Genomic DNA, 25079 nt, shown 5'->3' with positions numbered 1-25079 from the left:
ATGTCACTGTCATTTCTATTTCTGTTCAATGAACTATCTGAGCCTCTTTTTTTTTTTTTTTTTTGAAACATAGTTTCACTCTTGCTGCCCAGGCTGGAGGGCAATGGCACCATTTCAGCTCAACACAACCTCCGCCTCCCGGGTTCAAGCGATTCTCCTGCCTCAGCCTCCCAAGTAGTTGGGATTACAAGCATCTGCCACCACGCCCAGCTAATTTTGTATTTTTAGTAGAGACAGGGTTTCTCCATGTTGGTGAGGCTGATCTCGAACTCCCGACCTCAGGTGATCCGCCCACCTTGGCCTCCCAAAGTGCTGGGATTACAGATGTGAGCCACCATACCCGGCCACGATGAACTATCAATCCTGTCCTTTACACATTTTATTTTGGGCTTACTGGTCTTTTACTTATTAACAGGATACACACAAACACAAATATATGCATACATGTCTACATATTGAAATTTTCCCTTGCTGTCAAATGTATTACAGTATTTCCCTCAATCATTAATTATTATTATTGAGATGAGGGTCTCTCTCTTGTCAACCAGGCTGGAGTGCAGTAGCACAATCATGGCTCACTGCAGCCTCAAATTCCTGGACTCAGACAATCCTTCTGCCTTGGCCTCCCTTGTAGCTAGGACTACAGGAACATGCCACCACACCCAGCTAATTTTAAAAATTTTTTTGTAGAGACAGAATCTTGCTTTGTTGCCCAGGCTGGTCTCAAACTCCTGGCTTCAAGCGATATTCCTGCCTCGGCCTCCCAAAGTGTTGAGATTACATACGTGTGAGCCACCACACACAGCCAATTTTTCCTCTTTAATTTTTGCTTATAACATTTTTTTCTCTGCAAAAATCCTAGATATGTAAGTTTCAAAATGTATCATTTTTTTTAATGGCTTCTGTGTTTTCTATCATGTTTCAAAAAGACATTTCTATTCAATGTTTATGTCTGCTTTTTCTTCTAGTATAATTATCAGTTCACTATAAATACAAATAGAATTTATTTCAGTATTAAGTTTAAATAAGAACTTCTCCAACCCCAAATACTTGCAGAGCATCAGAAAAGTTACTGTTCTGGCCAGGCGCAGTGGCTCACGCCTATAGTGCCAGCACTTTGGGAGGCAAAGGCGAGTGGATCACCAGAGGTCAGGAGTTCAAAACCAGCCAGGCCAACATGGTGAAACCCCATCTCTCCTAAAAATACAAAAAATTAGCTGAGTGTGGTGGCAGGCACCTGTAATCCTAGCTACTTGGGAGCCTGAGGCAGGAGAATCACTTGAATCCAGGAGGCGGAGGTTGCAGCAAGCCAAGATCACGCCACTGCACACGAGCCTGGGCGACTGTGTGAGACTCCAGCTCAAAAAAAAAAAAAAAAAGAAAAAGAAAAAGAAAAGAACAGCTATTGTTCTTTCCTACAAAATAAAACAAGAGCACTCATTCAAATACTGACATTTAAACCTCCCAAAAGGCTGGGCACAGTGGCTCATGCCTGTAATCCTAGCACTTTGGGAGGTTGAGGTGGGAGGACTGCTTGAGCCCAGGAGTCAAGGCTGCAGTGAGCTGTGATGATCATACCACTGCATTCCAGCCTGGGAAACAAAGTAAGAACTGGTCTCAAAAAAATAAAATAAAATAAAATAAAATAAAACCCAAGAAAATTCCCAACAAATTAAAACTGCTAGATCACTCAAACTAAGTCCTTCTCAAAGAGCTATGCAGCTTAATGGCTCTTATACTTAAACATTCCCTAATGAATTTTCCACATAAAATGTGAAATATTCAACTTGAGATTTCTATAAAATGTCCATTATACTATTTAAAATATTATCTCCTTTAATTAACTCTCTACTAACCAACCTTTTATGTTCAATTTTTACATGTCACAGATACTGACAACCACCAAAAACTTTAATATGCCAGTTTCTACCTTATAAAGCTCCTTCTACAGACCCTCTATTAAGAATAAGACATTCAAAAAAGAAAATGACGTTCATTACCAATCCACACAACTCATAGATGATAAATTGATATAATTAAAAATTTAAAACTTTCTTTAAACCTTTTTTACTAAAGTAAATGATTATAGAGAAAAATATGATCCATTTGTAACCAAGTGAACAAACTTAACTTACCATGTGTGGAGCACTGATTGTTGCTTGGAAACCTGCAAAACAAGAAGAGAACTACTGATACAGTCAGCTGCAAAAATACACTATTTCACATAATTTCTTTTCTACCATCCATATGTTATTTTTCACAATAATTCTTTTTTAGCTTTTATGATCTCAAGAAAATAAAACTTACATCTATTAGAGTACTGCCACCCAGCAGTTAAAATTAGAAAATATAATCATGCCGAAGGGTAATGTGCTCATGTAGTAAAACAGTCCCTCTAAAGTACGGCAGCTAAAAATTTCTTCTCCTGTAGAGTCAGCTAAGAAAGGAAGAATTTCAGTAAGTTGAGAGTTGATATATTTTTGGCTTGTTTTTCCTTCAGATTGTTTTTTAAAAATAAGCTTTCATGTGTAATAGGTATACAAAGTCTGTGCAAAATGAAATTGCTTCATATTTCTGTCAAAACTAGAATAACTGAAAAAGTAGCTTAAAAGACCAATAAACTACTTCATTTTATTCTTTATCTTATCATCTAATGTTAATTCACACAATCTTTTCATAGTTCTTAACTTTTAGTTTCTTTTCCTCTGGTGTTGCTTTCTCAAAACTTATTTACCTGCTTCTTTCTGCCTCTGAAGCAAGTTTCACTGAGCGGTGGTAGCAGGTGCCTTCGGGGTTCAGAAGCTCCCCAGGATCTTCTCTGCTGACTGTTATAGTGCTTCAAAAGAAGATAGCATGGCATCCGACTGACACAATCCTGAGGCACTTCTAAGCCTCAAAGGCGCCCACTGCCAAGGCTCAGCAGTTCAGCAAAACCTGCTTCAGGAGAAGCAGTTAAATACAGGACTTTCTAAAAACAAACACAAGCCAAAAAAGCAGGGCAAATAAAGGAGATAAGTCAGTAATAACTTAAGCACACTTACTGATTTAAATATTGATTTAAAAAATTAATCCTAACCTGAAAACTAATCTCTAGTCAACACGAAGGCCCCTCAAGAAAACTCAGAACTCAGCTAATACTTTAAGTTTTCATTAAAAGTTGTTTTTGTTTTACAGCAGGGTGTGGTGGCTCATGCCTGTAATCTTAGAGCTTTGGGAGGCCAAGGTGGGTGGATTACACGAGTTCAGGAGTTCCGAGACCAGCCTGGGCAACATGCTGAAACCTCGTCTCTACTAAAATACAAAAAATTAGCCGGGTGTGATGGCACGCGCCTGTAATCCCAGCTACTCAGGAGGTTGAGGCAGGAGAATTGCTTGAACCCAGGAGGCGGAGGCTGCAGTGAGCTGAGATTGTGCCACTGCACTCCAGCCTGGGTGACAGAGTGAGACTCCATCTCCAGAAAAAAAAGGTTTTTTTCACTAAAATATTTTATTTCAAAAAATGTTTTTAATTCTTTATACTATGTATACATTGTTTGAGAAAACAGAAAACAGAAAAACATACATAATTTTATCAAAATAGGCACGTTTGGGATTATGAAACTTGCTGAGTCATAAAATTCAAATTAAGAAGGTAATAATAGATAAATATCTGTGTCCCAGGCTTTTTCTACTTACCAAAATCATAAAGTAAATGATGAAAAATGTGATGTTTTCAGAAATCTAAAGCTTACCTATTGATTGTGGAGAATCCATGTAAGGGTTACATTTTGCATAGTGAGAGCGGTCTGTAGCTAGCATCACTTCAAATACTTTATCTGTCTTGATGATTCCGTTTTCTGAAACAAATGAGGCAAATATTTTCAGAAGAGAAAGACACGATCAGACGTATTTTAGAATGATTACACCAGTTATGCTGTAGAGACTGAACTGGAAGAGAGAATGATTGGAAGTTGTTGCAATGGACTAGGTAACAGCAACCTGGTTTCTTTTTTTTTTTTTTTGAGACAGAATCTGGCTCTGTCCCCCAGGCTGGAGTGCAGTGGCTCCATCTTGGCTCACTGCAGGCTCTACCTCCTGGGTTCCCGCCATTCTCCTGCCTCAGTCTCCCCAGTATCTGGGACTACAGGCACTCGCCACCACGCCCAGCTAATTTTTTGTATTTTCAGTAGGGATGGGGTTTCACTGTGTTAGCCAGGCTGGCCTTCATCTCCTGACCTCATGATTCACCCACCTCAGCCTCCCAAAGCTGTACTACAGGCGTGAGCCACAGCGCCGGGCCCAACCTAGTCTTCAGCAACAGCAAGGACACAGAAAAGTAGGATAATGAGTTATATTTGGTAGGTAATATATACCTGACTGACTGGATTTGGGGGTGGGAGTGGGGGTAATCGTTGAGATGCTGATGCCATTTACCGATTTAAGAAATCCTGTAGAAGGATCAAAGTTAAGGGGTAAAAAGGTAAGTTATCTATTCAGTTAGCGGCTTCAGATCATACAACTGGAAATACTCTGTAGTCAGCTGGACACATGGATCTGGAGCTCAGGAAAGAGATCTAGAATAGATATTAAGATTTCTATTTATTATGGATGGCAACTGAAACAACCAAAGTGAATTCAAAGTGGCCAGAGAATAAATAGAGAAGACAAACAAAGCCAACATCTAAAAGATACGCAAAGGAAACAGAGTCATCAAAGATGAGGAGCAGTCACAGAGGCAGGATGAAGATACGACCATACTGTTGTAGAGCCAGGAGAAGTGAATTTCTCAAGAAGGAAAGCAAGATCAATAAAATATATTTGCCTTCCCCAACAATTAGTTATTTGAGTTTAAGGCCGGATGCAGCGGCCCACGCCTGTAATCTCAAAGCTTGGGGAGGCCAGTGAGGGAGGATAGCTTGAGCCCAGGGGCTTGAGATGAGGCAAGGCAACATAGTAAAGCCTCGTCTCTACAAAAAAAAAAAAAAAATTTAATCAGCTGGGCATCATGGCACAAGTGTGTTGTCATAAATACTCAGGAGGCTGAGGTGGGAGAATTAATTGAACCCAGGAGTTTGAGGTTATAGTGAGGTATGATCATACCACTGCACTCCAACCTGGGTGAGAAAGCATGACCCTGTCTCAAGGCTGGGCACGGTAGCTCACAACTGTAATTCCAGCACTTTGGGAGGCCCAGGCGGGCAAATCACTTAAGGTTAGGAGTTTGAGACCAGCCTGTCCAACATGGTGAAACCCCATCTCTAATAAAAATACAAAAATTAGCCAGGTGTGGTGGCGCACACCTGTAATCCCAGCTACTCAGGAGGCTGAGACAGGAGAATTGCTTGAACCCGGAGGCAGAGGTTGCAGTGAGCCAAGATCGTGCCACTGAATTCCAGCCTGAGCGAGAGAGTAAGACTCTGTGTCAAAAAAAAAAAAAAAAAAAGAATCATGCACAAATATGTGCTAACTCCCGTTTTCCTCCCCACTACCAATATCATCATCCATTAAAGAAGGTGCAGGGCGCTATACTAACAGGAGGGGGTACACATGAACTCTGTCCACAAAATGCCTAAAAGTAGGAAAAAGAAAAAAAAAATTCAAACCAACGCCATTCAAAACTAATATAAAAAGAAAACTAAATGCAAATAAATACATTTCTGCTGATTAAACAAAACCTGTATTTAAAACTATATTCTAAGAAAATGTGCCAGGAAGTAAACATATTACCAGGAAAAACTAACTTCAAAATACATTCTAATGAAACTATTAGATTTTAAAGCAAAGGAAAAAAATTCTCAGAACATCAAGGCAAAAATAATTAGCTGGGCCGGCACAGTGGCTAACGTCTGTAATCCTAGCACTTTGGGAGGCTGAGGCGGGCGGATCACTTGAGGTCAGGAGTTCAAGACCAGCATGGCCAACGTGGTGAAACCCCATCTCTACTAAAAATACAAAAATTAGCTGGGCATGGTGGCACATGCCTGTAATCCCAGTTCCTAAGGAGGCCGAAGCACAAGAATTGCTTGAACCCAGGAGGAAAAGGCTGCAGTGAGCCGAAATCGCACCACTGCACTCAAGCATAAGCAACAGAGCAATGCTCTGTCTTTAAAAAAATTAAAAAAGAAAAAAAAAATTATCTGAGCATGGTGGTACATCTCTGTGATCCCAGCTACTCAGAGGCTGAGGTGGGAGGATCGTTCGAGCCTGGGAGGCGGAGGTTGTAGTGAGTCAAGATCATGCCACTGCACTCTAGCCTGAGTGACAGGGTGAGACTCCATCTCAAAAAAAAAAAAAAAAAAATCAAGACAAATAGATCGAATTACCTATTATAATAAGAATTTTAAAAATTAGAGGCCAGGCACGGTGGCTCATGCCTGTAATCTGAGCACTTTGGGAGGTCAAGGCCAAAGGATTGCTTAAGCCTAGGAGCTCAAGACCAGCCTGGGCAACATAGGGAGACCCCATTTCTTTAAAAAAATTCGAAAACTAGCCAGTGTGGTGCCATGTGCCTGTGGTTCCAGCTACCTGGAGGTTGAGGTGGCATGATCACTTGAGCTCAGTAAGTTGAGGCTACAGTGAGCTGTGATCATGTCACTGTACTCCAGCCTGGGCAACAGAGTAAGACCCTGTCTCAAAACACAGACAAACAGGTCGGGTGTGGTGGCTCATGCCTGTAATCCCAGCACTTTGGGAGGCCAAGGTGGGTGGATTACCTGACGTCAGGAGTTCAAGACCAGCCTGGCCAACATGGCAAAACCCTGTCTCTACTAAAAATACAAACATTAGCCGGGTGTGGTGGTGTGCACCTGTAATCCCAGCTACTCAGAAGGCTGAGACAGGAGAATCGCTTGAACCTGGGAGGCGGAGGTCACAGTGAGCCAAGACTGCATCACTGCACTCCAGTCTGGGTGACAGAGCGAGACTTCATCTCAAAACAAACAAACAAACAAAAAATTAGGTCACCACAGGTTTCTTAAGAGCAACAAACAAGCCGGATGCAGTGTCTCAGGTCTGTAATCCCAGCAATTTAGAAGGCCAAGGTGGGTGGATCACTTGAGTCCAGGAGCTCGAGACTACCCTGGGCAACATGAAGAGACCCCACCTCTACAAAAAAAACTTAAAAAATTAGCCGGATGTAGTGACGCATACCCGTAGACCCAGCTACTCAGGGGACTGAGGTGGGAGGATTGCTTGAGCCTGGGAGGTCAAGGATGCAGTATGCCCTGATCATGCCCTGCACTCCAGCCTGGGTGACAAGAGTGAGACCCTGTCTCAATAAATAAAAATAAAAATTAAGAGCAAGATTCAAAGCAAAGTAAGAATAAAGCAGCATTTTCAAGAAATTCAAGGAAAGAAAGTGCAAGTCAACCATAAAAAGAAGTGAACGGCTAGGTGCGGTGACTCATGCTTATAATCCCAGCACTGTGGGAGGCCAAGGTAGGAGGATCACTTGAGCCCAAGAGTTGAAGACCAGCCTGAGCAACATAGTGGGAACCTGTCTCTACCAAAAAAAAAAAAAAAAAAAAAGGAGCGAATTACTGATCTACCCAACATGAAAGAATCCCTTTTTTTTCTTTTTTTCTTTTTTTTTTTGAGACGGAGTCTAGCTCTGTCACCCAGGCTGGAGTGCAGTGGCGTGATCTTGGCTCATGGCAACCTGCCTCCTGGGTTCAAGTGATTCTCCTGCCCCAGCCTCCCACGTAGCTGGGATTACAAGTGCCTGCCACCACGCCCAGCTAAGTTTGGTATTTTTAGTAGAGACGGGGTTTCACTGTGTTGGCCGGGCTAGTCTTGAACTCCTGACCTCATGATCCACCTGCCTCAGCCTCCCAAAGTGCTAGGATTACAGGCGTGAGCCACCACACTTGGCTTGAATGAATCTCAAAAGCACTCATCTAAGTGAAAGAAACCAGGTGAGGAGACTACATATGATTCAATTTTTAACACATTCAAGAAAAGCCAAAACCATAGTGGTAGAAGGCCCATCTGTAGTTGCTAGGAGATAGGAGAAGGGAAGAGATTAATTGCAAAGAGACACGAGAAAACTTTTTGGGTGAAAGAAGCATTCTATTCCTGAGATCAGCAAACAACTGTAAAGATCCAAATAGTAAATATTTTAGGATTTGCAAGCCATATCATCTCTGTTGCAACTACTAAACACTGCCACTGTGGTGCAAGAACAGCCAGAAACACTATATAAATGAAAGTGTGGCTGTGTTCCAATAAAAATTTATAAAACCAGGCAGCAGGCCAAATTTGGTCTGTGGCCTGTAGTTTGCTGACCCATGTTCTACATCATAATGAAATTGGTGGTTACACATTCTGTTTGTCACATTTTTCAAATTGTATTCTTATAACTGGTGAATTTTTATATAATTTATGCCTCAATAAAGCTGATTTTTTTAAGTGTAAGCCAAGGATTTTATACCCAGCCAAGCTGTCCTTCAAATATCAAGGCTATAGGAAGGAAAAAAACCATTATGAATATGCAGGAACTCAGAGAATGCTGCACACACAAGCCCTTTCTGAGGAATCTTCTAGAGGATGTGTTTCATCTAACCGAGAGATAACCAGGGATATGTTGGCAAAGGACACATATGCAATTGTATAGCAAAGGCAAAAATAAGGATAGGAACATGGGTGAAATAATAGCACTTAAATGTTGTATGCTCTGACAAAGTAGAAAGAATACAACTAAAAACAATGGGAGGAGGAAAAAAGGGAAAGTCGAATTAGATCACTGATTGTTGTACAGGTAGTAGAAGGAATCAAAGGATATCATTTCATACTGATAAACCAGATAGTAAAAAAAATTTTTTTGAACCCGGGAGGCAGAGCTTGCAGTGAGCCAAGATGGTGCCACAGTACTCCAACCTAGGCAACAGAGCGAGACTCTCTCAAAAAATAAAAAATAAATAAATAAAAATTTTAAAAATGCTTTCAATGTTTTAGTCTAATGACCTTTTTGGGTAGCTTGCCTACGCTTCTTTGTGTAGAAATAACGTTTTCTATTTGGGTAATTTATCCAAAATTTATATTTTAAAATGGAAAGACCATATGAGTTTGTCTTTTCCAGTTTATCACTATTTACGTTGTTTTCTCTATTTGATGTGCCTTTTTTGCTGATTTTAAAAAATATTCATTGTTACTTGGAAAGTCTGTATTTATACCTTTAATAGTGTTGTTAATTGACCTTAAATTTTTTTTTTTTTTTTTTTGCTGAGCATGATGGCTCACTTAATACGAGCACTTTGGGAGGATGAGGCAGATGGATCACCTGAGGTCAGGAGTTTGAGACCAGCCTGACCAACATGGTGAAACTCTGTCTCTACTAAAAATACAATATTAGCCAGGCATGGCGGTGGGCGCCTGTAATCCCAGCTACTCAGGAGGCTGAGGCAGGAGAATCGCTTGAACCTGGGAGGTGGAGATTTCAGTGAGCCAAGATCACGCCACTGCACTCCAGCCTGGGCAACAAGAGTGAAACTCTGATCCACCCACCTCGGCCTCCCAAAGTGCTGGGATTACAGGCGTGAGCCACGGCACCCAGCCCCATTTTTTTATTTTTAGAGTCATGCTCTGGCTTTGTTGCCTAGGCTGGAGTGCAGTGGCACCATCATAGCTTACTATAACCTCAGCCTCCTGAGTTCCAGTGCTCTTCCTGCCTTAGCCACCCCAACACCTAGGCCTACATGTGCATGCCACCACACTTGGCACACTTGGCTAATTTTTAAAAGTTTTTTTTTTAGAGAGTGAGTCTTGCAGTGTTGCCCAGGCTGGTCTCAAATTCCTGGCCTCAAGTGATCCTCCCATCTCAGCTTAGATTACAGGCATGAGCCCCTGTCCCTAGCCTGAAAGCATTTTTTTTTTTTTTAAGTTTTAAAAGCAGAGTAATAATAGCAGTGATATTTGCTGAATGTTTACTATGTGAAAGATACAGTTCTAATAAACAGAACCTTAGGTTGTCTCAAGCCTATAAAGTAGGCACTATTATTATTTCATTTGACAGATCATAACATTGAGGTTAGAAAGACTAGTTATGTAGTCCAAGATAACAGAGCAAATAAGAGGTAGGGTTATTCAAATTAAGATGTTAGATTTCTACGATCACTTCACTATACTGCTACTAACATATTCAAATAGCCTAGTGAGTTCTACTATTTCATTTCCCAAAATAATTGAGTGGTTCATTTCCCTGAAATTAATTCAAATTCCAGAGGGTGATTCATAGACTCTCAAGGTCACAAGAGGTTTTAGGAGCCATCAAGTCTAACTTCATAAATTGGTACCATATTCTCTTCTAAAAGAGTTCCATTATTGTGGTGCTTACTAGTTCATTCAGACCATTCCGATTATTAGACAATTTCTCTGTATTAAGATGAATCTCCCTTTTTATAATTCACTCACATGAAACTCTTAGTGTTATTCTCTGAAGCCACAAAGAATATATTGAATTTCTATCTGGTCAACTATTTTTTACATAAAGATAAATCATGACTACCTCAAGCCTTATTTTTTTCAGATTAGGCAGCTTCACTCAACACTGCCAAATATTCATCAATTTTTGAAACCATCATCATATTCACTGTATTCATTCCTCTCTAGATGGACACTTAAGTGTGATATCTTAAAGATTGTACTTGAGGTACATTCTAAAAATCAAAGTAAATTAAAGAAATCATTTCCTTGAAGCTCGATAAGATACTTCTATCAAATTTATGTGAGCTTCTTTGGCTCTATAGATATGAAGGCATATGGAATTTACCAAAACTCGGAATTGTTATTAATAGCATGCCATCAGTCATTTATTAAAAAGCTGAACCCATCAAGGCTCAGAATAAAACTTTTTTAGGCATTACTGGGTGGTTTCCAAAAATTTTCACAACTTTCTTATTATTTATTTTTGCCCAGGATCCCATGTTTTAAAAGATGCTTAAACCAAACTATTATATATTTACTAAGTTATTAAATCATTTTTCTATCACTGGTAATCTATGATATATACAACTGCCAGTGCCCTAAAATATTTCTAACAAACAGAAAAGTAATTTGATGTTTTAGTTTGCATGCACAGGCTAGTTAGGGGTAAACGTGCAATTACCATTAGGCTTTTTTGAAATAGAGAACAACTTGAGAGCCACCCATACCCAATCTGCTTGCCATCATAGGGTCTAAAGACCCTAATTAAATGATTATAATAATGGCTAATGTTGGTCCAAATATGCAATGATTCAAGTGAAAACAGGATTCAAAAAGGATAATGCAATAGAATCCAAGCTATCAGCCAAATAATAAAAACCTTGAAAAAATTAGGGTCATGTTAAGAAAAATGTTTCTTTTCCCAAATTGAAGCATGGGTGAAAACGGGCACAGAGGATAAATCAAATTCCAGGAAAAACACAAAAACACTATACAAGAGTTATGATTTACATATGAGGAAAACTAAAATGTGGCCAGATTTCAAGCAACTAATGGAGCGGTAAAAAAAAAAAAAAAGGAAAAACATTCTTCAATAGTAGAAAGGCCTTCAATAGTATAAAGTCTTTTTATAGTAGAAAGTCTTCAATAGTAGAAAAGCCTGTAATACAGGGAACAAAGGGCAGGGAATAAACTCAATACACTACATAGTTCAGCAAAGTATGGATATAGTCATAAATATTAATGATGGCTACTGACTTTCAACTTTTGAAATCAACAATTAAGTGCATAAGATTTATTTACTGCTCAAAACAAAATGTAAATGTTATCAACTCTGAAAATGTAAAAGAACTGTCTATCAATTAGGAAATGAGAGCGGGAACTCCCTAATACCCTTTCTCACCAAGTAGATGGGTTAAGAGGTAGTGTCAGTTTATAAATTATGGAACAAGAAATAGAGGTTAAAGTCTATTACTCAAAGTTACAAAGGTAACCACAAAAGAGGAACCAAAAACTATAACTATGAAGGAAGGGGACAGGTTTGTATTGTGTAAATACTCATCCATCTTGGCAGGAGGTCAGCAGATGACATCTAAAGTAGATAAAACACGAAACATCAATTTAAGCATATGATTTAAAGATATGAAGGCAATCACAAGAACCAAAAACAGTTAAAAGTGGTGCACTCTAAGCAATGAGTTGGGGAATGGGGAAGAATGTTGTTTTTCATTATAAGCTCATTTTATTCCGTATCTTTTAAATATGTACATATATTACTTGATTAAAAATTAATATTCTCAATTATCCTAACCTATCATAGATAGTATGTATGTGTGTATATATATGTATACACACACACACACACACACACACACACACACACACCCCACCCTTACAATTAGCAAGATACAGCAAGGACTCCTTTACTTTCATAGTGATAGAATTTTATTTTATGTATGTGTGTGTGTGTGTGTGTGTGTATACATATATTTTGCGTTTTATCTACTTTAGACATCATCTGCTGACCTTCCGCCAAGATGGATGAGTATTTACACAATACAAACCTATCCCCTTCCTTCACATAGTTATATCATAGTTTTATATATGTGTATACACACACACACACACACACACACACACACACAATTTTCTTTTTACCTGCATCCTCTATAATCCAGTATATAGCAATAGAATTATTTTGGGTGCATTCCCAATTAGTCTCCCTGTGATTATGTGAACCTTTACAATTAAGTTGTTGTCAATGGAACATATGTAAAAATTAGGGATACAACTTCCAGATCATGCTCTTTTTGTTTTTTGTTTGTTTGTTTGTTTTTTGAGACCGGAGTCTTGCTCTGTTGCCAGGCTGGAGTGCAATGGCACGATCTCGGCTCACTGCAACCTCCGACTCCCTGGTTCAAGCAATTGTCCTGCCTCAGCCTCCTGAGCAGCTGGGACTACAGGCATGCACCACCATGCCCAGATATTTTTTGTATTTTTAGTAGAGACAGGGTTTCACCATGTTGGCCAGGATGGTCTTGATCTCCTGACCTCATGATCCGCCCACCTCGGCCTCCGAAAGTGCTGGGATTACAGGCGTGAGCCACTGTGCCCAGCCCAGATCATGCTCTTAAAAGGAATGGGTGTTTTCCTTTTTCTCCTGCTTACCTCCTCATTGGCTGGAAGAGGGAAATGGTGAAGGTAAACTATCTTTAACCTTACAGATGAGGGAAAGAACAGAGCAACAAGAGAGGAGTCTAGGTCCTCAGCGCCACAGAACCACCATATTAGCCTTGAACTGTTTGGATTGATATGGGAGAGAGAAACTTTTATTTTGTTTAAGGTATTGTTTGGTCTTTGTTATAGCAACTGAACAATGTACCCTCATGCACAAAGCATATGAAGAGGTAAATAAAACCAGCCTGAAGAACAGGACTGGAGTTGGAGCATGGGAGTAAGCTATGTCAGACTCTAAAAAGGCCTGGAAAGCTAAGCAAAAGGTGTTTACACCTGATACGGTAAGCATTAAGAAACCTAAGCAGCAAAGTGACAAAACAGAAATCGGTACACTAGGAAAATCAGTATAATGTGTAGAATGGATTGGATCTGAAGGGAGGGAAACTGAAAAGTATGACAACCAATCAGACACCAGGTACGTTACTCTTAAGTTTCAACTATGAACTTGGGCTGGGATGGTATCAATGAAAATATGGTGAAACGGAGGGTTTTGAAAGTCATTTGTAGGAACTGCTGAGTTAATTTGATGACAGTCTGAAAGAATCAGTGATTATTCTAAGATATACGATCTGGGGGAACAGAAAAATGCTGAAAACTCTGGCAGAAATGAAAAAATAAAGAGGGCCTGTGTTGGTATGAAGAACTGAAAATACAGGTAAGAAAATAGGCCTGGCGCGGTGGCTCACGCCTATAATCCCAACACTTTGGGAGGCCGAGGCGGGTAGATTACCTGAGGTCAGGAGTTTGAGACCAGCCTGGTCAACATGGTTAAACCCCGTCTCTACTAAAAATATAAAAATTAGCCAGATTTGGTGGCGGGTGCCCGTAATCTCTGCTACTCGGGAGGTTGAAACAGGAGAATCGCTTGAACAAGGGAGGCAGAGGTTGCAGTGAATTGCGATCCCGCTATTGCAGTCCAGCCTGGGCAACAAGAACAAAACTCCATCTCAAAAAAAAAAAAAAAAAAAAGGAAAGAAAGAAAGAAAGAAAATAAGCTGCAGATGGATTTCAAGTCATATAGAAACTTTCTAAGCTTGTTACAAGGTTACGTCTCAATAAAAGAAATAATTACCTTACTACATTAGTTTATAAGACTTGGATAGCTGTTAATCACCTACCCTACATTTCTTCTCTGCTATCAACATGTCTGGAAAAACAGTAAGAAATTAATAAAACTTTCACCTTTTCCTTCCCATTCAGAATCATTAGGCATGACAGATGCTAAGTAGAAGCTGAGACACTCCCAAAGTACTTTCTGTACTGAAAAAGTCTGAAAGGAATTAGTTTTAAATTCACAATATGGCCGGGCATGGTGGCTCACGCCTGTAATCCCAGCATTTTGGGAGGCCGAGGCAGGCAGATCACGAGGTCAAGAGATTGAGACCATCCTGGCCAACTTGGTGAAACCCCGTCTCCACTAAAAATACAAAAACTAGCTGGGCATGGTGGCGCGTGCCTGTAATCCCAGCTATTCGGGAGGCTGAGGTAGGAGAATCACTTGAACCCGGGAGGCGAAGGTTGTGGTAAGCCAAGATGGCGCCACTGCACTCTAGCCTGGGCAACAAGAGCAAAGCTCTGTCTCAAAAACGAAAAAAAAAATTCACAATATAATTAAGGAAGAATTTTATGTGATGGCAAGTTATGGTAAAGCATATTCTCTAAGTACCAGAGATTACTTAAAATATGTACTTTTCTCTGCCAACCAATGGGGGAAAAAAATGGTTCTCTCACTATACCTTAATAACTTTTAATTTACATAGTATTTAGATGATGCCTTTACATCACTAACAAACTACAATGTTATACAAAACTTAAAATGCAGGTAACATTAGAAGTTAAACTTCTGTAGCTGGCTACTAAAACACATACACTCCACAAGTAATTTCATGCAATCCATACCCTATTTAAAAAAAAAAAAAATTGGGCCAGGCGCAGTGGCCTGTAATCCCAGCACTTTTGTGAGGCCGAGGCGGGCAGATCACAAAGTCAGGAGTTTGAGACCAGCCTGGCCAACATGGTGAAACCCCCTGTCTACTAAAGATACAAAAATTAGCCAGGTGTGGTGGGGCACATGCCTGTGATCCTAGCTACTCAGGAGGCTGAGGTAGGAGAATTGCTTGAACCGGGGAGGCGGAGGTTGCAGTAAGCTGAGATTGTACCATTGCACTCCAGCCTGGGCAACACAGCAAGACTCTGTCTCAGGAAAAAAAAAAAAAAAAAAAGACAGAAAAAAAAAAATTGGTCGGCTGGGCGCGGTGGCTCAAGCCTGTAATCCCAGCATTTTGGGAGGCCGAGACGGGCGGATCACGAGGTCAGGAGATCGAGACCATCCTGGCTAACACGGTGAAACCCCGTCTCTACTAAAAAATACAAAAAACTAGCCGGGCGAGGTGGCGGCGCCTATAGTCCCAGCTACTCGGGAGGCTGAGGCAGGAGAAAGGCAGGAACCCGGGAGGCGGAGCTTGCAGTGAGCTGAGATCCGGCCACTGCACTCCAGCCTGGGCAACACAGCGAGACTCCATCTCAAAAAAAAAAAAATATTGGTCGGGCGCAGTGGCTCATTCCTGTAATCCTAGCACTTTGGGAGGCCAAGTCGGGCAGATCACTTGAGGTCAGGAGTTCGAGGCCATCCTGGCCAACATGGTGAAACCCCATCTCTACAAAAAGTACAGAAATTAGCTGGGTATGGTGGCACATGCCTGTAGTCCCAGCTACTTGGGAGGCTAAGGCATCACTTGAACCAGAGAGGCGGAGGTTGCAGTGAGCCGAGATCACGCCACTGCACACCAGCTTGGCAACAGAGTGAGACTCTGTCTCAAAAAATAATATAAAACATTTTTTAAAATCATAAAATATAGGTACAAAGGACCACTGGGGGGGGGGTGAAATCACAGAATCTTGGATTTGGAAGGGTTCTTAGAGATCTAGCGTACATTCAAATCTGATGACAAAATCCCTTCTACAAGATCCCTTACAGTGAAATGGTCAACCATTCTTTGCTTCAACATATTCGGTGACAGAAAACACTTTTTCAAAGCCAACTCTTTGATTGTTAGGATAGCCTTCTGAATACTTACTTATAATGAGCCAAAATCTGCCTCCCATTTGTCCTGGCTTGACCCTCTACTACATGACATTTCTTCACATTTAAACACTACTGCTCCATAAAGCCTTTGCTAAACCAAACCACCTCAATCCCTTCAAAGCACCATGTAAGATGCTGATCCTCTTGTTATCTTCATCGCCCTTATCCGATAATCTTTAGTTTTACACTGCCACCCTGAAAGCATTTAACCAAAGCTAAATATAGTATTAATAAAAATATTTTTGTAACAGCACAATTGAATCTTTCCCCTCCTACAGCCTAAGATCTTATTAACTAGAATGTAATACAGCCAAGCATCAAGATCTACTGCAATCCAAAAGCACCTTCAGTGATGGCAGATCTGTTCTCTATCTGCACTGTCCAACAGGGTGGTCACTAACTCCATGTGGCTACTGAGCTCTTGAAATGTGGCTAGTATGACTAAAGATAAAAATTTTTAATTTTATTTATTTATTTAATTATTTGAGACAGTTTCACTCTTTCACCCAGGCTGGAGTGCAATGGAGTGATCTCGGGTCACTGCAACCTCCGTCCCCTGGGTTCAAGCGATTCTCCTGCCTCAGCCTCCGAGTAGCTGGGATTATAGACTCCTGCCACCATGCCCAGCTAATTTTTGTATTTTTAGTAGAGATGGGGTTTCGCGTTGTTGGCCAGGCTGATCTCATACTCCTGACCTCAGGTGATCCACCCACCTTAGCCTCCCAAAGTGCTAGGATTATAGGCATGAGCCACCACACCCAGCCAATTTTATTTATTTTTATATAATTTAAATTTAAACATACACACAGGATTTTAAGTTTACTTACTAGTACCTATCCATAAGACTGGCTTAAAATAAGTCAAAATGAGAAGGTATATTCTGGACTCCAAGGCCCCAATTTCTTAGGATTTTACTAGCTGGTTTTATTTTTCCCATGTACATACAAAAGTAATGGAATATTAAGACTAAATGCTGGGTGGTCGCAGTGGCTCATGCTTGTAATCCCAGCATTATTGGAGACGGAGGCGGGTGGATCATTTGAGCCCTGGGGTTCTAGAGCAGCCTAGGCAACGTGGTGAAACCCCATCTCTACCAAAAAAAAAAAAAAAAAAAAAAATAGCCAGGCATGGTGGTGTGCACTTGTAGTCCCAGTTACTCAGGAGGCTGAGGTGGGGGGATCGCTTGAACCCGGGAAACAAAGGTTGCAGTGAGCCAAGATCACGCCACTGCAGCTGGAGGTTTGGGCGACAGAGAGAGGCTCTGTCTCAAAAAAAAAAAAGGAAACAATAAGTGCTCTTTTCTAGTAGCAACACCTACTAGTGGCTAAGAACTGGTGCTGTAGATAGAATTAGAAAATAATTTCCTTATTTACAAAAGTAAATGCTTTTAGGATATAAAAACTACAAATCATCATAATTCTTGCATATTCAAATGCCTACTAAAGATCTTGACTTAAATGTCTTATAAGAAAAGCATTCCTCAAAATAATCTCCTGATCTCTCACAGTCCCCTCCTCACAGAATAAACGTGGCTGCTCACTCACTCACCATTTCCAATTTAGAATATGGCAAATCATTCCAGTTGCCAAGACCTAAAACCCTGGTGCTGGATCCTTGCCTCCAATCTTTCTCCCACACCCTAAATCCAAATCTGGAATTCGCTATTTCTTCTGCCTGGAATGCTTATCCCAAGTCTACCTGCATGATCTGTGTCTACTCCTCCAGCAAGTCTTTGGTCAAATGATACCTTACTGAGGCCTTCTCTACAACTATAAACCTACTGCCCTACACACTCTGTCCTCCCTCCCTACTTTATCACTTATCATGTGACATACTATACTTGGCTGCTCCCACTAGAAGCTACAAGAGGGAGTGGATGTTTGTTTTGTTCACTGCTGTATCCTCAGTGCCTGTCATATAGAAAGCACTCAAATATCAGCTGACTGAATGACAAATTCTATAAACATTATATATATAAAGTGACAAAGTCAAGAATGCAAAAGAAACATAAGTAGAAATAATTGACGTATTAGGGGAATGGACTGAATTATTTTTACAAATAAAAATAGATAAAAGAACTTAATTGCTTTCAGTGGTCAGTACAGTAGTTTCCCTTTATCCCCAGGGAATACAGTCCAAGACCCTTAATAGATACCTGAAACCATATACAGTACCAAAGCCCATATAGCCCATACAGATGCTCAACATTTTTTTGTAATTATTATTATTTTTGGAGACAAGGTATTGCTCCACCACCCAGGCTTGAGTGCAGTGACATGATCGTGGCTTACTGTACCCTCAACCTCTCGGGCTCAAGTGATCCTCCCATCTCAGCCTCCCATGTAGCTGAGACTATAGGCATGCACCACAACGCCCAGCTACTTTTGTTTATTTTTTGTAGAGAAAATGACAAATGTTATTCTCACTATGTTGCCTAGGCTGGTCTCGAACTCCTGGATTGAAGCGATCCTCCTGCCTCAGACTCCCAAAGTTCTGAGATTACAGGTGTGAGCCACCGCACTCAGCCCTCCTTAACTTATAACAGGTTTATGTCCCTTATGACAGGTTTACATCCAGTAAAGTAAAAAACTTGTAAGTCAAACCACTGTTAAGTCAGGGACCATCTGTATGTTGTTTGCTTCCTATATATAACATACCTATAATAAAGTTTAGTTTATAAATTAGGCACAATTAAGAAATTAACAAAAATAATGAATAATAAAATAGAACAAGTATAATTACATGCCAGCACCATTATTCTTGCACTTTGGGTCCATTATTAAGTAAAATAAGGATTTTTTTGGACACAAGCCCTGTGATACTGTGACAGTCACTGCTAACCAAATAGGCTACTAAGTGACAAACGGGCAGGTAGTGTAGACAGCATGGATATGCTGAACAAAGGGATGATTCATGTCACGGGCAGGATGAAGTGGGACATCCAGAGAGTTCCTCATGCTACTCAGAATGGCACACAATTTAAAACTCATGAATTGCTTATTTCAGGAATTTTCCATTTAATATTTTCAGACCTCAATTGACTTGGGGTAACTGAAACTTCAGAAAGCAAAACCATGGGATAAGGGAGGGACTACTGTATAGCATTTAAAGCCTATCCATTAAGTTAACTTCCCACAAACCCTCTGGTTTAAATACCTCTGCTCCAGAACATCACCTCAACTACTCTGGGTATCTTCCTAAATTTTACCATGGCTTGAAATTATCTCAATACAAGTAGGAAGTTAACTTTAATATAAACATTATTTAAATAGTCACATTCCCTGGATTAAGCAGGCTCATAGTTGTTTTAAATTAAGCTAATTTGTTTCATGAGCACATTACCAGTCCATAATCATAAAATAATTGTATTTTTCATTTCTAGAGACCTGTGCTGTCCAATATGGTAACTACTAGATACATGTGATTATTTCATTAAGTTAATTTTAAAAAAGAATCGAATTTCAGTTCTTCAGTTGTCCGCATTTCAAATGTTAAATGCCACACGGAGTTAGCAGCTACCACACTGGACAATATAGAGAACATCACCAAGCACTCTATAGGGCAAGACTGCTATCGGCTTTTTCTAAAACATTATTCTAAAGCATAACACTGATTTAGCTGAAATGCTGGCAGAATTCAACCTTATAATTTTCAATTCTACATGTTACTGGTTCTGAAAATGTAGTCCCTGGACCAGCACTGGCACCATTTACAAATCTGTTAGAAATACAAATTCTCAAGCTCCAACAATCTGTGTTTTGACAAGCTCTCCAGGTGATCCAGGAGATTTTGAAACATGCTCAAGTTTTAGTCACTGTTCTAAGTTACTTAAGAGCAGTTATGATATAAGCCATGACATAAGAAATCTACCATTACAATCTGAAATATTCTATAAATGATGCATCAACTATGAAATCATACAACCATATTGCTGTTATGATGGATTCTAATACAAAAGGAAAACAAAATATTCTTAACAAATTATATTAAGCTTCACTTCTTAAAAATAAACAAAACAACAACAACAAAAAAAACCATTGGCCAGGCACGGTGGCTCACACCTTTAATCCCAGCACTTTGGGAGGCTGAGGCAGGCAAATCATCTAAGGTTGGGAGTTCAAGACCAGCCTGACCAACATGGAGAAACCTCATCTCTACTAAAAATGCAAAATTAGCTGGGCATGGTGGCACATGCCTGTAATCCCAGCTACTTGGGAGGCTGAGGCAGGACAACAGCTTGAACCCGGGAGGTGGAGGTTGTGGTGAGCCGAGATCGCACCATTGCACTCCAGCCTGGGCAACAAGAGCGAAACTGTCTCAAAAAAAAAAAAAAAAAAAAAATTAAAACTGTAATTTCCTTCCTCTTCTAGTAAGCAGGCCCCTTTTCATTTCAACATCAACATAATCACATTTTTATATTTTTCTAAGATTTCAATTAAAAACCTTTAACTTAGACAGAATATACACAGTAGAATAATGAGGAAGGAAGGCAGTATTTTCAAATTTTATATCAATTGCAATTTTCACATGAGCAAATATTACTTTTGTAATAAGCTAACAAAAAGAAATCTATTAGCTAGAATTACCTCAGCAAGAAGTTGAAACTAAAGTTGCACAAGTGTTACAAAAGAAGCTAAACAACTATACTACTCTAAATTCCTCTTAACAATCATAAATCTAGTATTAAACTATTTGCAAAATCAACATCTATGTATGCTAAATATTCCTTATTAAATTTTCTGACAGAAAAACATTCTTAGAAATTTCAGCTAAGAACAGTAATGTAATACATTAAAGTGATTATAAAACCACTGGGAAAAGATCTATCTAGTCTTGGCTTACCACAAATTTGGCCCAAAAAGGAGAGACTTTAAGAGCCTGATTGATTACAAATTTCTGCCACAGCCAAGTGCCTACTATGATAATCTACTGTTGGAAAATTACTTAATCACAATTTGTGTACAAAATGTTCCAGGTACATATACTGCAATAGGAGGCACTGAGATCATGTTAAGGGATTTCATAAAAATATTTACAACATATTAAGCTTATGTGCCATCCACGAGAACCCAAATCATACTTCATACTACTGTTGTACCACATAAATGTCCATTTCCAATCAAGCATCATTCCATAAAATGAACCTGACAATGCTTGACAAAACATTGACATCTAGGCTGGGCGCAGTGGCTCACGCCTGTAATTCAAACACTTTGACAGGCCGAAGCAGGCAGATCACCTTAGGTCAAGAGTTTGAGACCAGCCTGGCTAACACGGTGAAACCCTGTTTCTACTAAAAATACAAAAAATTAGCCGGGTGGTGGCACGCACCTGTAATCCCAGCTACTCAGGAGGCTGAGGCAAAATAATTGCTTGAACCCAGGAGGCAGAGGTTGCAGTGAGCCAAGATTGCACCATTGCACTCCACTCCACTTGGGCAACAAGAGCAAAACTCCGTCTCAAAAAAAAAAAGTTAACATCTAAACATTCACCATGGCCAGATGTGGTGGCTCACCCCTGTAATCCCAAAATTTTGGGAGTCTGAGTCCAACAAATCGTTTGAGTCCAGGAGTTAAAGACCAGCCTGGGCAACATAGCAAGACCCCATCTCATAAACTATCAGAAAAAGAAAAAAACCTACAAAAATTGGCCTGGCATGGTGGCACCCCTGTACTCAGGAGGCTGCGGTGGGAAAATCGCTTGAGCACGAAAAGCAGGGGTTGCAGTGAGCCAAGCTCACGCCACTGCACTCCAACCTGGGTGACAGTGAAACCCTGTCAAAAAAAATAAACAAACATTCTCTGTTACCAAACACTAAAGAGTCAGTTTCCACATTAAGTATTGTCCCCCCACCAAAAAATATTGAAAATGACTAATATATTAAATACTGGCCACGCACGGTGGCTCACGCCTATAATCCCAGCACTTTGGGAGGCCAAGGTGGGCGGAACACGAGGTCAGGAGTTCGACACCAGCCTGGCCAACATAGTGAAACCCCTTCTCTACTAAAAATACAAAAATTAGCCAGGCGTGCTGGCAGGCGCCTGTAGTCCCAGCTACTCGGGAGGCTGAGACAGGACAATTGTTTGAACCTAGGAGGCGGAGGTTGCGTGACTAAAGACTGTGCCATTGCACTCCAGTCTGGGCTACAGACCGAGACTCCGTCTCAAAAAAGAAAAAAAAGTACCAACCATGTGCCAAACAGCACTCCTAATTTCTTTCAGCCACCTTGGTCTGTCTAGCACAGATTTAGGCATATAATGGACACTTAATGGGCATTTATGAAAAAAAGGGATGACTATTAAATTCTTAGAGAAGTTTAAAAAAAATTTTCTTTTTTTGAGATGGAGTTTCTGCCCTTGTTGCCCAGGCTGGAGTGCAGTGGTAAGATCTTGGCTCACACTGCAACCTCTGCCTCCCAGGTTCCAGCGATTCTCCTGCCTCAGCCTCTCAAGCAGCTGGGATTACCGGCAGGCACCACCACCTCCGGCTAATTTTTGTATTTTTAGTAGAGACAGGGTTTCATCATGTCGGCCTGGCTGGTCTCGAACTCCTGAACTCAGGTAATCCACCCGCCTTGGCCTCCCAAAGCGCTGGATTACAGGCATGCCAACGAGCCCGGCCAAAAAAAAATTTTAATGGTGCCAGCCCTTAAGGAAATTACAAATCGAGTTGGGAGATAAGACAAACACATGAAAAGCTAAGTAACACAGGACAATTAAAAATACCATGTGGCAAGATATGATTACTGCAAAGTTAGTAGCAAAGAGTGTTATAAATTCTGACCAGTGAGATTATTATAGACTGTGGCCCTTGTAGTCTCCCAACAAAACGGGGACGCTATATTTCGATTTAAAAAAAGAAAGTGACACAGCAATCATCCTACCCTAAAATTATCATCAGAAGAAGGAATACAGTAAGAGAGTGATATAAAGAAACTCCATACAAGGTTTTTAAAGCCTATGGTAGCCCTGAAAAAAGTTGGAACATTAGACACGCAACCCTTTGTTGATCCAGGACCTGTAAAGGCTCCTGAAACACAAGTCTCTCAGGAACAGCATCCTCTGTTCTTTCTCCGCCCCCTACGGAGCTTTCCACTGGACAGCCGCCCGAGAAATTTCTCCCAGCATCTGCAATGGCAATACTCTCATCTTCCTCCCCTCGCCTGTATCAGACGGTGGCATCTCCCTCCAGGGGAAAAAACCGAGGGCGGGGGAGGCTGCATAAGAGGGAAAGCTCGCAGTGAGGTTGATTATGGAGGAGGAAGGTGAGAAAAATGCAGGGGACGAGCGTGGGGTCTCCTGAGCGCCAGCCCACTCTCTCTACAAGGCCTAGCCCACACGCTCCCACCCCGAAGGCACGCCCCTCACAAGCCGGACCCGGACGCGGACCTGAGTGACAGCAACACCACCTGTACTGCACTCCCTCCCCCAGGGCCTGCAGGGAGACGACTGCCCCTGCCCCCACCACCAGCGGCCCCTGGCTCTTTCTCTCCCCTTCCAGTCCACGTCGTCGACGAGTGACAGGTACCGAGGGAGGCGATTGCAAGCGCACGCCGTTCGGGACTACTGGGGCAACTCTGCGCCGAAGCCCTCCAACAGGCGCGCGGGGGCAGACAGAACGTTCCAGACGGCCCAGGGGGACCCGGTCCAGGCCCAGCCTGCCCTAGCTGCCCTACAACGGGCGGAGGTGGCACTTACTGCGGAGATTGTGGATTAGCTCCGAGTGGCTGGCGCCGCCGGATTTCCAGGCCATCGCTAAGCACACTCGGAGCAGGTACAGAACCACCTTCAGCGCGGCGACGGTGCCCAGCAGTTTTCCCAAGAGTGAGACCACCTCCCACACCGTCACCGCCCCGCTCGCGTCCCCGCTGTAGCTGCCGCTGTTACTGCCGTCGCCGCTGCTGCCGCCACTGCGCGCTCCCGGCATCCCCCGCGGCACGCATGCGCTCTGTGACGCCGCGCGGCCTAGGGTGCGGCCGGGTGGGGCCGAGGGCGGGGGAAGCGTGTGGCCCAGCTGCCCGCGCGTGTGGCTGCTGTGGCTGCTGCGGCTGTCAGGGGGACTGCAGGGAGGCCAGGCTGAGTCAGCGCCACCGCCGCTGCTGCGTGTCCCTTTCTGAGGCCTCGAACCGCACCGACTTCGCCCTGCGGCCGGGCTCGGTAGCCTGATCAGTCGCGTTCCCGGCTGCGTCTCCGGTCACCGAGCGGGACGGCGGGATGGCGGGGTCGATCTTTGCAGACGCTCCTTGTGGTTCCGCAGTCGCTGCTGGGTCAGCTGTTTCGAGCGGCGGATCTCCTCCTATAGATGGCCAGATTGTTAGACGGTGGGCTTCATCCGTTCCTACCTCGCCCAACCCAGTTGACTGGTATTTGGGTCTGTGGAGCCCGAATAACACAATAAGAATAAAACCCAACGACAAAGGCCCTCTCTAACCCGAGTACACCGGCATCTGGCTTTGTGACAAACATGTCACCGTTAGGCTAAGCAAAGACTTTGGAACCCTGGTTCTAAAGCTGTCAGGGAGTGGAAGAATACCAGGACATGGGGGTGGGGGTTGGCAAAGCTTTGCTCCCTTAGAATAATACGAACGTAAAGAATTGCGATTGGTTAAAAAATACCACTGTGTCCTCTGGTGAACGTGTTATTCTCCCGACAAAAGTGTGCATTTCCACCTAATTAAGCCTCACAAATTCCACCATAGCTTTATTGCTATCAGCTCTGCAAGACCATGAGTGAGAAGCTCACTGAGAACATTGCTTGTCGCGTCCAAATCGCTGACTCGTAATTTGACCTGAGACTGACAGAATCCAGCCAACACTTAGTCCAGTAATCTTTTTTTTTTCTTTCTTTTTTTTTTTTT

General features: G+C 41.7%; 1 protein-coding gene across 4 annotated transcripts in view; it reads right to left on the bottom strand.

Annotated features, from left to right (window-relative positions):
* Nucleotides 1–24149, bottom strand: part of PCMT1 (protein-L-isoaspartate (D-aspartate) O-methyltransferase) — a 60131-nt gene extending 35982 nt beyond the window's left edge. For all 4 annotated transcript variants that reach the window (XM_015137137.3, XM_001083841.5, XM_015137139.3 and 1 more), the window contains exons 1-3: nucleotides 23920–24149; nucleotides 3732–3836; nucleotides 2136–2167 (exon numbers count right to left, since the gene is read on the bottom strand). In XM_015137137.3, the coding sequence (XP_014992623.1) occupies nucleotides 2136–2167; nucleotides 3732–3836; nucleotides 23920–24148 (366 nt within the window). In that variant the 5' untranslated portion in view covers nucleotide 24149. The remainder of the gene's footprint in view (nucleotides 1–2135; nucleotides 2168–3731; nucleotides 3837–23919) is intronic.
* Between the last annotated feature and the right edge of the window lie 930 nt (nucleotides 24150–25079).

The sequence above is a fragment of the Macaca mulatta genome, chromosome 4 (assembly GCF_049350105.2).
Source record: "Macaca mulatta isolate MMU2019108-1 chromosome 4, T2T-MMU8v2.0, whole genome shotgun sequence".
Classification (NCBI taxonomy): Eukaryota; Metazoa; Chordata; class Mammalia; order Primates; family Cercopithecidae; genus Macaca; species Macaca mulatta.
The sequence above is the reverse complement of the archived record's forward strand: the minus strand, read 5'-3'. Positions and strand labels throughout refer to the sequence as shown.